The 18,638-nt window shown below is 36.4% G+C and overlaps 1 protein-coding gene across 1 annotated transcript; it reads right to left on the reverse strand.

Moving 5' to 3' along the window:
* Nucleotides 1-15,332: 15,332 nt before the first annotated feature.
* dmrta2 (DMRT-like family A2) lies at nt 15,333-18,309 on the reverse strand. Its single transcript, XM_066692474.1, has 2 exons — nt 17,762-18,309; nt 15,333-17,084 (listed from the first exon to the last, which is right to left on the reverse strand). The coding sequence occupies exons 1-2, from the start codon at nt 18,228-18,230 to the stop codon at nt 16,204-16,206; spliced, it is 1,350 nt and encodes a 449-aa protein (XP_066548571.1). The 5' UTR covers nt 18,231-18,309; the 3' UTR covers nt 15,333-16,203.
* Nucleotides 18,310-18,638: the final 329 nt, after the last annotated feature.

Below are 18,638 nucleotides of genomic sequence, written 5' to 3' on the forward strand. Positions count from 1 at the left end.
GAAGAGGTTAAGGAAAAGACAAACTTCATAATAAAGCAGTATAAATACACAGAGTTAAGTAGTAGAAGGCAGTGCAATGGATAGGAAATGATCATTCAATAATCAGGTGCTAATACACAGAAAACAAGTTAAGAATAAGTGTCCTAGAATGTCACCATCATTTTGACCTTTAAATATTTATCTATTATAAAGGATACAATTGTAAAAAAAAAAAACATATATTTATACTCCATTTGAATTTTTTTCTTTTTTCAATCAGAAACATTAGTTTTTATTTCTTTACTGAACATGGATATGAAGTACACGGGAACATAAACAATTAATGAAATACTAATTTTAGTTAATTTTTTGTATTTTATGCATCATATCTTTACATTTTCAATCAATTTCTGTTGTTAAAACACTATCATCACTATTTTCAAAATCTGGTACCTGGGAAGGGTTTGCATATTTTAATCTGGATTTGAAGAAGTTAAGGAAAGGACAAAGTTCAGAACAAAGCAGTATAAATACACAGAGTTGAGCAGCAGAAGGCTGTGCAAGTACGGCACACAGTGCAACTGATAGGAGATTATCATTCAATAATCAGGTGCTAATACACAGAATACCAGCAACGAATACGGTGAATAATGGAACAAGGGTGACATCTAGTGGACATTAGAGGTACTTCATATTGCAGATGTTACAATAAAATATACATTTTGAATGATTTTTAATTAGAATTCAGCGGTGAAGGGCAAAGATATTTAGACATTTCGTTAGTAAATAATCAATGCTCTTTCTGAATCTGAAGTCAGATTTGAGCTATGTGACATGGAAATAGGACTGGTCACAATGAAGGACATTTTTAGATGGTGCATGTATGACTTCCTACATGTGCTCTATATTGACCAATGGCCTATCTCCTCTCTGTTAGGCGTTATAGAACAAGAATCGCTCACAAATGAGAATTTGACCTGAAAAGAGAGGTCGAAGGTCAAAACCAAGGACAGTTTTAGACAGCCCACTTAGGGTTTCCTAAACGTGTTCCGTAGTGAAATTTACCCTATCGACACTGTATTAGGCATTATAGAGCAAAAATCTGTCAAAATGAGAATTTGACCTCCACCAAAAGGTCAAAGGTCAAAATGATGGACATTTTCAGACAGCCCACATATGGCTTCCTATACGTGTCCAATAGTAAATTTTACTGTATCTGTACCCTGTAAGCAGTTATAAGGCAAAATAACATTCAATTGACCTTTGAAACCTCAATTAAAGGTCAAAGTTCAAACTTTTTTATTTTAAAAGAACAATTTGGTCTGTTTTACATGTTTTCACACTACAATCCTACAATTTCATGTTTGACCTTGAAAGAGAGGTTGTAGGTCAAGTTCAAGGACATCCATGGATAGAGGCTATATGGTTTCCCTTACGTGTTCTATAGACACCATCATCATATCTGATACACAAGAGGAGTTATGAGCCATCAAAGTTGTTCTTTTTCTTTTGCAATATCCCATGATGCATAGCTCCGATCGGAAAACCGATAGCATTTTTGGAAACTTCATGCAGGAGTTCATATTAGTGTTCAATAGTATGTTTTGCCATAAAAGCATCCTAGAAGGCATAATGAGATGTTCAATATCTGATGACATTTCCATCAGATCCTAGATGCTGTATCTCAGTCCAGGAAGGTCACAGGTCAAGTGGTTTATTCTGATACAGCACATAAGCATTCAATAAGTACTATGACTGTATTTAGAGCCGTTAGAGAGTTCTATAGTACTTTCACTTTCACAGCATATGGCATGTAGGTCCAAAAGTAGATCACACAGCCACTATAAAAACAACAGCATACTATTCGGGACATAGCGCCTTCAGACTGCCAAGTTTGGTGTGGATCAGTGCAAAACTGTAGGAGGAGATGCGTTGACATTTTGGTGCGCAAACGAGAATAATAATAATAATAATAATAATAATAATAATAATAATAATAATAATAATAATAATAATAGTAAAGAAACCGAGAGATAACAATGTTTTACAACGCAGACAATAATAAGAATAAGAATAAGAAGAAAAATAATAAAGAAACCGAGCAATAACAAGATCTGCGTTTTTCAACACAGACAATAAAGAAACCGAGTGATAACAATGTCTGCAGACAATAAGAAGAAGAAGAAGAAGAAGAAGAAGAAGAAGAAGAAGAAGAAGAAAAATAATCAAGGAACCGAGCAATAACAAGTTCTGCATTTTTCAACGCAGATAATAATAATAAGAAGAAGAAGAATAATAAAGAATCCGAGTAATAACAACATCTGCGTTTTTCAACGCAGATAATAATAATAATAATAAGAAGAAGAAGAAGAAGAAGAAGAAGAAGAAGAAGAAGAAGAAGAAGAAGAAGAAGAAGAAGAAAGAGAGTAATATCAAGATCTGCATTTTTCAACACAGATAACTAGATTCAGAAGTTTCTGGAAACTTCATCAGCATTGAAAAACTGCTGTTTTAAGACCATTTAGAGGAGTATCTGATGAATATAAGCATGTTAAGTATGTTTGAAAGAATTGTAGCTTTAAACCAGATTCATAGCTCTTCATAGCTGGAAGGATTTATAATAGGGAAATTCATTTGACCTATCAATCAGGTCAACGGTCATCATAAAGGGCATTTTCAGATAGATAATACATAGTTTCCTGTGATCCATAATAAGTATGAGCCTAACTGCAATCTGAAAGCAGTTATGAGCCTGTTCTCAGTTTGACTTTAATGAGAGGTCAAAGGTCATATTTTCCGACATTTTCAAACAGACAACACGTGTTCCTATCTGAGTTCTATAGCAATCATTAGCCTATCTACATTCCTTAAGGCAATATAAGGAGTTTTAGGCATTGATTGACCACTAAGGGGAGGTCAAAGGTGAAAATTAAGGCGCTTGGACTATTTTAGAAGTATACATATGATGTTCATTACAAATCTGAAGTCAGATATCAGTTTTGAGCCTTGTGTCTAGGAGCAAATACAAGTTTCTTACTACTCATAGTAAATTTAACCTGAATGGGAAGGTCAAAGGTCAAATTTGTGGGCATATTTTGAAAGCCCACTATGGTTTCCTGTATGTGTTCAATATATAGCAACGGGATATTTCCTCTCTGTGAGGAAATATAGAGCAAAAAGTGAACAAATATTGCATTTGAATAGCTTCAAAAAAGCACTAAGTGCTGCAATCAGTTGTTAAGTGTATTTGCATTATATCAGTAGTAGTTTTCAGACTAATTATAGCATACATGTGTAGCTTTACTGTCTGATATTCAAAATTCTGAATGCCATTTCAAATTTTGTCCACATGATGGCGTCAGTGGTCTACATAAGGAATGTCACTTAATGACTCAAATGAAAAGCTGCCATTGTGATTGGTGAACAGCAATCTCAGTTGCAGTGTGTCACATACAATATTTTTAATTAGGTCATGACAACCATGTTCTTGTGTGTAGCAGCTTAAACTAAACCAAAGATGCTCTTTTAGAATCTGAAGTCAGATTGGAGCTGTGAATATTCCTTCTTGGTGAAATTATATTCAGAGTCAGTGAAGTATTGAGTTTGACTATGAAAGGGTGGTGAAAGGTCACAACGAAAGACATTTTTTTAGGTGGTGCATATATGACCTCCTATACGTGTTCCATACTTACCAAATAAGGTGTAAGGTGTTATGAAGCTAAAATCACCCAAGATGAGCATTTGATCTCAAATGAAAGGTCAAAATTAAGAACATTTTTACACTTCCCATGTATGGTGACTTTTACATGTCTAAGAGTAATAGTGACTGTATCTCTATTCTGTAAGCAGTTAAAATGCACACAAAAAATCTGTATCTGTACCATGACGTACGCACGTATGGCAAAGGAAAACCCTCACACAGTACCATGCTGTGTGTACGTATAGAAAGTTTCTTATTCTATTCTATTAGCGTTTCAGGTTTCATTCCTAAAGGCGGTGCTGTTACGGTACAATATGTCAATACAAAAAGCTGTGGAGGGTGATCACGCAACGTTTTTATCACATGTCGATTAGAGCTGTCATTGTAGCTGTGCGCATCTGGATGTCGCAAGTATTTTGTGATAATCCATTCACCTTTTAACCCTCAGAGGACTTTTAAATTCTAGCTGATAAACAATATGCATTTGCTTATGATCCACAATCTGTGTTATATCTTTCGTTTAAGAACAACCTCTGCTAAATTCATTTCTCATGTAAAATGTACTAAAATGTACACAGTATTTGAGTGGACAATGTGCAATAAAGTAAAAACATAAAAAAACAGAATTTATTTAATTATTTAATTATTTATTTATTATTATTATTAGTAGTAGTAGTATTATTAGTATTATTATTAGTATTATTATTATTATTGATATCACACCCTACACAGTTATAATAAACAGTTTTGACACTTCGAAAATCCTCTTCAACAGATTAAGTATTGAAATATGCATTGTTTTTCAATAAACTATAACATAACACTGAAATAATGCACCTTTCTTGCAAAGCGAATATTGTTATTCTATTTTCCCTGAGTTATTCAGGTCCCTAAGACATGCCACTGAGCAAAGCTGGGCTCTCCAGGAAGTTGCAGAGGGGCTCCTGGCATGCCAGGGTCTCATGTTATATTTTTTGCTGACCTTACAATGCTCACAGTTCCTGCTCAGAGTAGCAGGGCTATATTGAGGGTGTGGTGTGTCCAAAGGGGCAATTGGCAAAGGTGTGTGATTGTTCTGTGTGTGAGCCAGTGGACTTTGAGTCTTTGTTTTGTCCACTTGCACCCCAGTGTGGCTGGCAGTGCCCAATCTAGATCTGCTTCTGTTTTCCGTTGCTGAAAAAAATAAAATAATAAATAAATAAATAAATAAATAAATAAATAAATAAATAAATACATAAATAAATATGTGTATATATATATATATATATATATATATATATATATATATATATATATATATATAATTTTTTTTTTCATACTTTATTGCATATTTTCCACTTATAATATATAATATGCTTTAATACTTAATATTTGAATACTGCATTATAAATACATAATACATGCATACATGCGTAGCTAAAGCTGTTCTGAATCAATAGACATCAAATATGGATTTGATGTCTATTTGTGTTCTGTTCACTCACGTTGCATTTTGTTAATTGATCTAATTAATCTATTAACACGTCTATTTTTGAAAGCATTCTTACTTTACAGCATTTTTTTCACACCTGCCTAAAACTTTTGCACAGTACTATATATATGTATAGGCAGTCAAATCTATTTGTGCTAGGTTTTCAGTGCGTTTTTGATATTCCAGGCCTTTTAAAGAAAGCATATTCAGGATTCCTGTGTGGGATTTGGAGATAGAGACCGTCCTTCTGTTTTCCCCATTGTAGTCTATGAGCATTCCACTCCCCATTATAGTCAATGGGCATTCCGTTTTGTCATTCGTTTTAGTCTGTCCCAAATATGGCCTCCTGTCCTGACTAGTGATGTTCCCCACAATAAACTAACAATAAAGTTATATAAACATTTATTTTATTTATATTTATTTATTTAAATATTAGCTACAGACAATTAAAAATTAATAATAATAACACAAACTTTTAAATCAATAGAACCGTTAATCTGATAGAACACATCTCTGCACTCTGGGCATGACTGAGGAAAACAAATATATAACTAGAACACAAATAAAAGTACTGGTACTTTGATGAAATTTTACTCAAGTAGAATAAAAGTACTGGTATAAAAAACTACTCAAGTAAAAGTAAAAAGTAGCTCATTTAAAAAGTACTCGGAGTACAAGTTACATGTTACAAGTTACAAGCCTTGTCACATGATCTCCAAGCAAACACTAACACTATATATAGTAGTTTTTTATACCAGTACTTTTATTCTACTTGAGTAAAATTTCATCAAAGTACCAGTACTTTTCTTGAGTAGGATTTTTCAGTACTCCTTCCACCTCTGCAACTCACTTTGTCTAAATACATTGGTGTATACCTCCGCCCACCCCCATCCTCCCTATGGTAAGTGGTTTTGTACCAAGTTGCATATGCGATCCTGCACAACTACACATTCATGCCAGAGGGAAAATGAAATTGTAGCACTGAAAGGTGAAGATAGCAAACTGACCTGCTACTGGTGGCTGGCAAGATGCCACTAAAAAAAGTAAAATCTGGTGCCCAAAAAAGAAATACTATTTTATTGTATTTAGTATTTTACATTTACATAAAAGCAATTCAATTTTTTTTAATACTTATGATTAAAATCTTTAAAAATCAATTCTTAAAATCACTTAAAAAAAATTAAAATCTTTGTGATTTTTAACGAAAAACAAAACAATTAACTTAAAATAAACATGTGCACAAAACAACAAAACAAACGTGATTAATGCAAAACTGCTCACCAACATAAAAGTCAAATACATTGAAAATAACTGAAAATGCATTGGACAAAATAAAGAAACAATTAAAGAGGTAAAAATAAAAAACAAACAAAAAAGGTCCAATGCATTTAAAATTAACTCCAAGACGGACAATGTATTTGACAAAAGAATATAACAAAACGAAACCAAAAAACCCCTAAAACAATTAGTGATTTAAAAACAACTAAATCTTTAAAAACAATTAAGATTCATTTTTAAAATCTTTTTAAAAACAATCATCCATAAAATATTTAAAAGATCTTGGACTCGGGCTCCAGCAGGGGGAACTGACCGTCCCCGGAGGTGGGTCCCATCATGGGATCCTGAGCTCCCCCAGATCTTGTATGTGCCAGTTCTTATAGGCTTCCTCCTTGCCCCTCTGATGGACCTCCAGATTGACATAGTCCCTTACGAACACCATGCCCCTCCGCGCGATGACAATCGGGTCCAGCTCCTGCTTGTTGAATAGACAGATGTTCCGTCCCTCCCACAGTGCCTGCTTCACTGCGCAGACGACACGCCACCAGCACCTCAGGGTAGATGATGATAATCCCCTGGCCGGACCGTACAGGATCTGCTGGGCGGTCACCCGCGCAGGAACGGCAAACCTGTGGAGGAACGGAGAAAACAGGAGCCAGACCCTGTGGGCGGAGGGGCACTCACTAAAGATGTGAGCCTCCGTCTCCTTCCCCAGGCAACCCTTATAGGGGCAGGTGTCATAAGGAGCTATGCCCCTTCTGTGCATGAACACTCGGGTGGGGAGACACCGACTCACAGCCATCCAGGAGACATCTTTCTGCGTATTCGTGAGGCAAACGTGCGTAGCGTTAGCCCAGATAAACCGGCAGGTTTCGGGAGGGAAATCTTCTATCCGGCTGGTCTCCTGGGTAGATCTCATCTGGCTACAGATGGTCTTATAATCCCAGGAGGCCAGCACGACTTTATGGAGGCCTACTTCGCGCGCAAAGGCTCGGAGCGCCCTGTAGAACGGCGGGGGATCCCACGAGTGCGGCCTGGTGTTATCCATGGCGCAGAGGCCGAATGGTCTCAGGCTGCTGGCAAAATAAAAGCGGTTCATGAAACTCACTTTCTTGCCAGCAGCCTGGATGTTCTTGACCACATAGGCCAGCCCCTGCGCCTTTATCAGCCGCACAACGTCCGGGACCCCCCTGCCTCCATCCAGGGTACCCTTCACCATCTGCACTCTTTTCAGCCTCTCCATTTTGCTCCCCCAGACAAACCGAAATATAATTTGGGTCACTAATTTTGCGATGACCTTGTCTGGGGGGAAGATCATTCCTACGTAGAGGAGTATCGGGAAGAGGATGGCCTTTACGACCAGCACCTTACCAGCCATCGTCAAGGTCCTTGTGCTCCAGCCGTGGATCTTCCTTTGGACCTTCGCTATGGCCTCCTCCCAGCTCCGGGTGCCCGTGTTGGTCCCGTCGATCGTGATCCCCAGAACCTTGATAGACGGCTTCACAGGGAACACGGTCGGCGGGCCCCGGCCGACAGGCCATGCCCTGGAGAGGTAGACCTCGCTCTTGGCCTTGTTGACAGCGGCCCCCGTCGCCCTACAGAAGCCGTCCAGCAGTTCCTCGACCCTGGCCACGGACGGAGCGTCCGTGCAAACCACGGCCACGTCGTCCATATAGGCCAGGGCCTTCAGTTGCTCTCCGCCGGAACCCGGGAGATGGAAACCTGTCACCCGGACGTCCCGGCGGATTGCCTGCATGAACGGCTCCAAGCAGAGGACGTACAGCAGGGCGACAGGGGACAACCCTGCCGGACCCCGACCTGGTTCGGTCAGGTGGCGGTTCACAAGGACCCTGCTGCTTAGACCGCTGTAGATGATCTTAACCCACTTCCTCAGGCCAAGAGCGAGACCCATCCTCTCCATGACGAGCTGCAGGTATTCGTGGCCCACTCTGTCGAAGGCTTTCTCCTGGTCCAAGCTGATTAGGACCAGGGGAAGCCCTCTCTCGTTCGAGTAGGCCACGACATCCCTGAGCAGCATGGCGTTGTCGGCCGCCGATCTCCCCCGGGCACCAAAGACCTGGTCGGGACCCAAAAAAGAAAGTAGGCAGAATGTTGGGAAACGCTTGGTGACACAATTGTCCCCACTACACAGGATACTAGTTCTAGGTGTGACAAAATCTATGCGATCAGCAGCCTAGGTAGTAGTAGTTATTGTTTGCTATTTGCACATCGTCTATGTTGCCTTTCGTGGTGGTATTTCTCTGTGATTCCATGCTGTAACATAAGAGAAACCCCCTTATTTTTATTCTGTCACTCTGTCATAGTTTTTCGCTTAGTTTCAAAACATCAGTCAATTTCCACCTTCCTCTGTAACAAATTGAGGTTTTGGACACTAAAAAGAGGTAAATAGACATTTAATATTATGTTTGATCTAAATACTGATGAAGTTTCATGATGATTAAATTATTCGGAAGTAGTTATTTAAATGAATTCCACTGTCTACCAAAGGGATTACTGGCTTATTCTTTTTATGATGTTTTAACCTGGTTTTGCTGAAAATGTCATTCAATTATCTTTAATTTAATTGTTTTTTTATGTTTTTGATTACAGGTTTTGTTCAACTTCAAAGGTACATCAATGGAAGAAAACAGTAGAATTATCTGAGTGTCAATTGGTGATAACTTCCTTAATTGTGTGCTGCATTTTTGAATCCGAGTTCATGTTTATAACTGTTGATGTATTGACTGCATTTAGTGACTATTTCTTTAAGCAGGTTAGTGTCTTTGTATTTAGGCCTAATGTTAAACACTCTGCTTTTAAAATGAAGGGTCTTATTTAATTAAAGTTGATGATGATTAAATATGAATAACAGGTTTGAAAATCAATATAAGTAAAATCTTATAAAACGTGATTTCCATTGCATTCTTTTTGAAAATATATATTAAAAATTCTAATATAGTCTTATCTATATACACATATACTACACACTAGCACTAGCTATAATAATAAAAACAATAATGTAGCCATTGTGTTTATTATCAGTGCTAGTGTGTGCTTGCCAAATTTTCACTAGTAATAGATCATTTTGTATTAGTATTGTTGTAATTATGTATTATTCTTAGTAGTATATAAGCACAAAATCACTATTTACAGCAAGAAGCAAAGCAAGTTACTGTAAATATAAAAATCAATCAAATATTCAAATATTGTTTTCGAGGGCTGGTGGGGCGCCATCCCCAAATCTTGCCTAGGGCTGCAAAAGTCCAAGAGCCGGACCTGTTTAAAAGTATCTGACACACACAGACTCTCCCACTGAAAGCAGGGTTGTGGTGGAGCCATAAACCTTCCACTCCATAGTAATTGTTTTGACTGTGCTCCAAGGTCTCTAATATTTTTTTATACGCACCCCTGATATAGGCCTCGAAGGTGATGGGTTACAACTGAGATAATTTAAGATGCTTTCACATTAGACAGGCAACCCTGGGTTAAAAATCTAACGCTTTCACATTGTCATTTTTAACCTGAGATTAAACTCTGAAGCCAGGGTGAACTTGCCCATGCTAGAGACTAGGGTTGAGTTTTAAGAAGCTTTCACATTAGACAGGCATTGATACACGTTAATGGGAATGCAACATTGTTGTGTAACACAAGGACAATGTGAATGCAAGCAGGGCTGAACTCAGGGGAGAGTCACCACAGGCCACCCTGTGTCCACTCAACCTGGGATTAGGATGATGTAATGTGAAAACAGCTTTAGGTTTGCTATTCCAAGGGGCTCGACACTTATTCAACCAAGCTACTTCAGTTTACATTTTGTATTAATTATTACATATTTCTAGAATATTTTTTTTTTAATTTAGATGAATGAAAAAGTATAGGCACTATGCATATTATTATATTTCTGAGCAGATTTACAATTGTTACAATATATCACATTATTTTTACATACAATTACCCAATATACCTTGTTCAAGGGTACAACAGCAGTGTCCCCAACCCGGGATTAAAACCACGACCCTCCACTCCAGGATGCAAAGCCATAACGACTAATCCACTACTTAATGGGAAGGTAAATTTAACACTCTTTCGACATTGGGGTGACCCACCCCCTAAACCAACGACTATGCTAAGGACATTTACTGAAATACACATTTACTTATTGTATTTAATTACAGTTTTACTCACAAGGTGGCGCTACAAGTTAATTCGACAATATTAATTGCAATGAAGTCAAACTGGTGACCCAACAATAATACATGAATATGAACAAATGTGCATGAATGATAAAATAATCTCATTATGAATTTTATTTTATTTTGTGAAAGTGAAAAAGTGAAAAGTCGTCCTTGTCATGTGTGCATGTTTCGTTTGTGGGTGTGTAATTTATACCATTTTAACTTTGCAAAAATTCTCATATCTGTGCCAGCGGTCAAAATTAATCCACTGTAAATAAAGAGTCTATGAAATATGGAAATTAACCAGATTCATTTGATTGAGTTTTTGTGATAATGTAATTAATCTAGATTATATTAATTTAATATAATCGTGATCGGTATTCCCATTAAAAGCTCATGATGTCCTGACATTTTCCTGTGAAATTATGGGTAACAATACTCCGTTTTGTGAAATTAATCAATACGGTTAAAGGATATTTTTTGTTTGTTTGTTTTGTTTCGTGAAGTAGTGTAGTGTAATGCTCTATTTTTATTTTTAACTGGTAAAATATTCATTACTCTAAAGAATGATTGATGGTTTATTTGGCCAAAGGCAAACATGAACTCTTAAGCAGAGAGCACTTTTGAGAATAAAGAATTTCGATAGTGTGTTAACTGATTATGAATGTCATTAAAAGGAGACGAGAAGTGTGAAACAATTATAATAATATAATAAACTACAGATTGATAACCTTACAGAAGAAATACATTGAATCAATGAATATATGAATGGATTAACAAATAAATAAAGGAAGGAAAAAGATCCACCCACCAATAGCTAATTACAATACTTTGTCAGATCATTCATCAATCAATATCAATTTGTGATAGGCGGGTGTGTTTAACTTTTGTTTAGTCTGAGCCTAATTATGACTTTATGTCAAAGCTAATGTTCGTCTACCACGAAGTTACAATTAACTAGGCGATTTATATATTCTCTCTTAAATAAAAACTACCGTTTGTGTGTGTATATATACAAATATGTAAAACATGTATGCAACATATTACAAGTGATTACGATTTTTTCCTGTGTAAAAATATGTTATTATTATTTAAGTGTTGAAGTGCTTTTCTAACTTAAGTTAACAGAGAAGAAATAAAAAAGTTACATCTAGTAATACTACTAACTAGGCCAACAGGTACAGTTGCCCCCCGAATTATTCACATCATTAGAATAGACTAGAGTGGGTTTTAGCGACAAAAACTGTACATTCAGTATTTGTTGCTTAAATGAATGACAACTACTTATTAAAGTATAATATATGTTAAAGCAGGTGTTCCCAAACCGGTCCTGGAGGACCCCTGCCCTGTTGGTTTTTCCTCTAATTCCTCTAATTCCTCTATTATTTCCTTTAATTATATAATTGACTTATATTGCATTGTTAGTTCAATTAAGGAATCAATTAAGCAATTAAGCCAGTAGGACAGGGGGTCCTGTTTGGGAATCCCTGTATTAAAGCATATTCAATGTATTTATTTTTACATTGAGACTGAAGTCTCCCTTGAAACCAGCTGTAGTATCAGTAGTAGCATCAGTGAGGTTCAGAAAGGTAGGAAGTGGTGATTATTGTTTAGGGTGACAGTTAAAACAGAAATAGTACAACAAGACCAAATAATAATAATAAAGTAAAGTGGAACATTGTAAAAAGCTTCAGTTCAAATGGCATTGGACTTAATTGTGCTTCTGAATTGTTCTTATAATTTGGGAACATTCAAGATAGACTGGATAGGATCCTTGGATCAATTAGTTATTAATGGACACCAAACGAGCACGATTGGTTGAATGGCCTCCTCTTGTTTGTAAATTTTGTTATGTTCTTATAGTTAGTACAATTACGCAAACCAAAATAAACGCTGTTGCCTACACAATTATCTGTCACTGCTATATGACATTTAATAAAAACATCCACAACATTATGATTATTAAACATACAATCATCGTCATTATTATTATTATTATTAGTAGTAGTAGTAGTAGTAGTAGTAGTAGTAGTAGTAGTAGTAGTAGTAGTAGTAGTCTATTAATCATCATCACTGATATTATTATAGCGTAGGCCTACGAAATTACATAGAAACTCACGTTATTATTGAGAACCATGCACTAAATACCATGCACGGTGAAAATATATATATATATATTCCATCAATTTTATTTAAATTATAGCGAGATAATAAGGCTAATCAATCCAACACAGGCAATTTAGTTGTCAGAAAGTCTGTCTGAGCAGACGTTTGTACGCTTTAGTGTGGTAAATGCTGCTAACAATCGCTTGTATTGCGTTGTTTACCTATAGAAATTAATGCAGGTTGCATGACTGAACTGATCAAATATGTAGACTACGCGATACACTGTAATTTTCGTCTTGAAAGACACTGAGAATAACGGTTTCAATACGTTTAATAAGAATCAGTAACACCCCAATAACATGTTTTTCTAACGCAATTATTGGGCTCTCGTTGGAATAGGCGTAAATGCGCTTGTATTTGGGTGAAACACTGGAGGATTTTATTTGTCAACAAATCGTCTTTTTGATTGTGGTTTAATTAATTAATTCACACTACTCTACAAAAAACTTTTTTTTGCTAAAACAAATAATTTCACTAATAATAATAATAATAATAATAATAATAATAATAATAATAATAATTTCAGAAAAAATAAGATATTAATATTCTAGCATGTTTATGCATTCTGTTTAGTTTTGTTTTTGCTATAATTCGTTTGTTGTGTTAGTGAAGAAGAAGAAGAAGAAGAAGAAGAAGAAGAAGAAGAAGAAGAAGAAGAAGAAGAAGAAGAAGAAGAAGAAGAATTCTGGAATTCGACTTTCCCGAGTAATTCCAGCGTAACTAAAACACAAGTGCAATGTTGGCCAAGCCCTGTCTTACAGCACACCAACGTACAGTGAGTATTTGTTTCTTAACAGGCAAGAGTCCCAAGCCTTGCCAATACGCTATGCTCTGGGGTTGCCTTTCTGCTTTGCCCTTTCTTTTCACAATGTATTCTTTTGATTACTTGAGAGGGGGGAAAGGGTAACCCGTTGTGATTGTAACAAGCTGGAAAGCGTTATTAAAGATCTATACACGGTGTTTAGTTTAACTATTGGTCTCTTTACACGTCACGCATAGGTGCCTCACGGTAACTTCCTCGCAGCTTTTGCCACACAGCTCAGTGAAAAGGGGAACGTCAAAAATCACCTGCTTTCCCAAAAGAGTTTATCCTTTGTCCTATTCTAAAAAACCCAGATATGATTAAGTTTGTGTGTAAAAAAGTTTATTTAGATGACTAAAGTAACAGAGCATCTCCACCCACACCACACTGGTACCCACCACATCACTAACACAAACATACTTTTTCTTTTACATCAGCATAGCTTCACCAACCTAAACACAGCGCAGAGGTTGTTCAATTAAAGTGGAATTACTCAACTCAATCAAATTAGCTCACTTTAAATGCATTTTTTTATTAAATCTTAGTACTGTAGATATATTACATTGCATTGACACTTGGGTCATTATTATTATTATTATTATTATTATTATTATTATTATTATTATTATTATTATTATTATAGTAGTAGTAATAATAATAATAATGTTGTAAGATTGGTATGGGGACAGTTGATAACGTTATATAAGGAATCAAAAAAGGAAGGAGGGACTGAAATTATTACTACTAATGTAGTTTATTAATGGCGTCCTGGGGGGGTGGGTAGTCTCATAAACATGTTAGGTGTTGAGTTTCCTTGTTCATTCGTCATTAAATTAACTCGAGCCGAAGGGACACTGTCAGTATGAGCCTGGTGTTTACACAGTTATATTTGATGGGGACAAGTAAACAGTCTAACTCTGCCAGGCAAAGGGGTGAAAGGATTATGTTTCCATGGCACCCAACTTTAGGAACCGTACAATCTTAATTTTAAAATACAGTGAATTTGTTTATTGTCACCTTTCCTATACTGTGTCTTGGAGCAGCGCCATCCCAGAGTTTTGCGAAGGCTGATGCAGTATTTAATGTGTTATTGTATAACACACTACTTTAGTAAGGCTCTTTTGAAAATATGAGCAAAGACGCCGTGTACTTGGCCAAAGTATGGTAATCGGGAACTCAAACTATAGCAAGTTGTTACTTAGCATTTAAAGTTTGTGGTTTTGATTTTTTAAATTTATTTTTATTTTTATACAATAAAATAATAATAATAATAATAATAATAATAATAATAATAATAATAATAATAATAATAATAATAATAATAATTTCCAGGTTATTGAAATTAATACTGAAAAAAGCATTAAATTGAATAATTTAATATTACAACAATATTTAGCTTGACCAGATAAATAATTATTAAAACATGTCAGATATAAATTGTGATTATAATAATTAATAATAATTATAAATGTAGTTGTATACTATATAACTATCACATTTATAAAACGTGAACAAATAATCTAAAATGTTTACGAAAACAAGATGTTACATATCTGATGAAAAGAAACGTAATTTTTACAAAATTGTACTGGTGGTAGTAGTATTTTAACTCAATCAGATCATTGAAAAATAGGTGTGTGTGTGTGTGTGTGTGTGTGTGTATATGTATATAGTATTTATCCCCTCTATAACTGAGCATTTTCAATACACTTTTTAGTAGTTTTAGTGAGTGCTTGTGCATTACTTTTTATTTGAAACAATAGAAATATATGAATCTTAAACGGGCCATTGGTTTAATAGAAAATAACGTTTATTTCTAGCAAATGCAACACATACTGTGACCTTATACATAGCTGGCAACATTCATTAGGAAAGCAATAGGACCTTGTGTAGCACAGAGAAGAATGGTTGTATTCTCACCAAACATATCCCTAACGTTGCTGATTAAATTGGGAAAATTACGTTTACAGATATATTCTAATTCTCTATGCATGTCATATACATACTTTCAGTTTTCTTCTGAAAATTTAAGAAACTGCCTAAATTGCATTAGTTGAGACCTAAATCGTTTAGGCTTTTTAAATTCAAAAGTAAATTAAGCTACATATTATATTAATAACTTTAATATTTATGTATTATTGTAAGTGAGCACACTTCAAATTCAGACAATAAAATTAAGTTTCATATTTATGACAGCATTAGTAACAAGAATAGCAACAATAGCTTTCATAATATTTTAAAGAGAATGAAATTGGAAACGTGGAAAATTGCAACTTGTACTATAAGGATGTTATTGTATATTTCGAACCTGTACTTTTACTTTCAAAGACAATGTAATTATGGCGGCTGAATTGACCAGTCTCTATGAGCATGCCTCAGCCTTATAATCAAATCAGTCAGATCAGGGTTTTTTTGGCAGTCATTTTTACTGAAGTTAAATGCCTTTGAAGACAATTGATTGTATGATTAATTGCGACGCAATGAACATCTGAGCGTCTTCGAGTCAACCATAAGGGAACCTGCAATCGGATTTAAATACTTCGCAAATACATAGGTGATTATTTAATTTTCACGTTTAGTTTTTATTATTATTAAACTTATGTATAATTGTACAATCGGAGGTATCGCATCATTATTGTTTATCGGGGTTATTGTTCACAATCGGCCCATACAACCCGTTGGTGTACCCTTGGTCCTTGTGCAAGGTGGTCCTGTCCCTTATGAGGTCACTAAAGGCGTAGTCCATGGGTGGCCGAAAGCCCAAAGTTGGCATGAGCCCAGCAGTTGAGTAAGGAGTCATAAAAGCAAGTCCTCTGCTGTGGGCCGAGTAAGCTAGGCGTAATGGGTTCAGTCCCAGATGGGTGCTCAGAGGGTAGGCGCTAGGATCTGCGCCAAAGTGTGGCGCATTAGGTTGCAAAGGGGAAAAGGCGGACCTGTTGCTCAGAGTCCCAATGGTCGGCGTCATGGCTCCAGGTAAAATTGGTCTTGGGGTGGTGGCAGCAGGTGGCTGGACTGTCTGAAGTGTCCGTTCTCCAGTCCATGCTTCTTCTGGGCCTTTTGGTTGTCCACTGTTGTTAAGAATTTGTTCAATTGCCTGGACAACGTCTTTCCCACATCCTTGTAAGACGAGTTCTAGAACACTCCGCTTATGAGTGGGAAACACTCTTGTCAGAATGTCAATAGCATTCATCTGTCGAGAGGCGGTGGAAGAAGGCGATGGCTCTTGCTCATCTTTATCAGTTTCTGATCCAGAGTCTGAGCCTAGAGGGCTAATGGAGCCCGGGGTCTCTTCCCCATCTTTCAAAGCTTTGGAAACAGGAGAGCTGACGAAAGACTCCCCGTCCCCGTTTTCCGAACCAGAACCGTGGCGTACTTCAGGGGATGACGTTCCAGCTACGCTCCCTGTCACTGACTCGCTATCAGTTGAAACGGATTTGCCCAAAGTCTGTTGCTGGGTCATCGACCTGGACATTTGGCTCTTCGGGAATAATTCGAATTTCTGTATTTTCCCGTCTGCCAAAATAAGCAAATGACATACTAAACAACTGTTTACACCAAACAAACAAATACATTAACTTTATATGAAGGATAAATCTAGTATTTATTCTGTATGACGCAAAGCTAAAAGAAATACATTAATATGAATAAATATGTTTCGAAAGAAAAAAGACAAACCTGGAACGCTGGCAAAAAGTATATCCAACATTGCTTTTTAAAAGAATGGCATAACAAAGGTTGCAATTATTTCTTACAGATATAGAAAAACTACACGATATGTATTCTATGACTATCTACAGATTACTGTACTGCAATGGATAGGCTACATAGTTGTTCATTATTTAGTATGGGTTATTGACGTACCAATAATTGTATATTTAACCGATAGTGCCTTATTTTTAACATAATCTATCATGTTTTTCATAAAATACAGTAGTAGTAGCGATTGAGCTCCCTAACCAGGATTCAATGTATACATTTGGACTGAGAACTTAAAAGACTGCTTTCAAAATACAGCCAAGGCAATTATGTGTCTAATTGGTTGCATTAATTTATTTAATATATATTACTGAAATATACAATGTCCTTAACAATTTAATATATTGCTAATGCTAATTTTAAAGAGCAAAACAGATCTAAACTTTTAGCTTAAGGCATTTAAGATATATTTAGAAGTGTAGTATAGTTGGTACCTTTAAGTATGTAATGCTCACCGGAATTAGACTCGTTGCAGACCGATCCAAAAACTTCGTAATTCTGACGAGGGGGGATGATGCCGTTAGCCGCGGCCAGAGCAAGTCCCTCGGCGGTGCCGTAGAGGAGTTGCAATTCTCTAGCTTCGTTTTCCTCCTGAGCCTGCTGTCTCCGGAGGGCCACTTGCGCGGCCATCACCCTTTGCCTCTCGGCAATCAAAGTGCACTTGGCGCACATACAATCTTTCCAACGACAATAACGTTTGTGGCCTTTCAGAGCGGACACCACTCCGTGATTTCTGCACCTTGCGCACTTGGGTGTCCGGGGGTACTTCTCTGTGGTCCGCAAGAGTAAAGGTGGCCCGCGAAGGAGGCTGCTAGCCATGGAAACAGGGATTGAAGTAGCAGTGGTGCCAGGGTGGACCTGGGACCCAGCGGGTGCTGTTGGAATTTCTGATCTCAGCTCCATGCTTTCGTTAACTTATTATTATTATTATTATTATTATTATTATTATTATTATTATTATTATTATTTCCTTATAACTCACTTTAACGGGTCGCTTAATTGGGAATTTAAAACAAAAACATCACAAACGTATCAGTTATTTTTTTCAGCGCAATAAAAAATATATACAGAGAGAGAGAGAAACAAACAAACATATAGGCTGTGGTTCGCCTACGAAGGTTTTATTAGACAGTTATAACTATTTCCATACCTCCACACTGTAAAGACAGAACATTAGACTTATTATCGATTTTGGCTGCCCAAACCAGAAACAAAAAAACTAATGGAAAGTTTTTTATATTTGTACATGTCACGCAGCGCAGACTAAAAAATATCTTCAGCGAATATTTTCTACTGTGTTTCTTCGTAATC

This window comes from Amia ocellicauda, chromosome 19, assembly GCF_036373705.1.
Source record: "Amia ocellicauda isolate fAmiCal2 chromosome 19, fAmiCal2.hap1, whole genome shotgun sequence".
Lineage (NCBI taxonomy): Eukaryota > Metazoa > Chordata > Actinopteri > Amiiformes > Amiidae > Amia > Amia ocellicauda.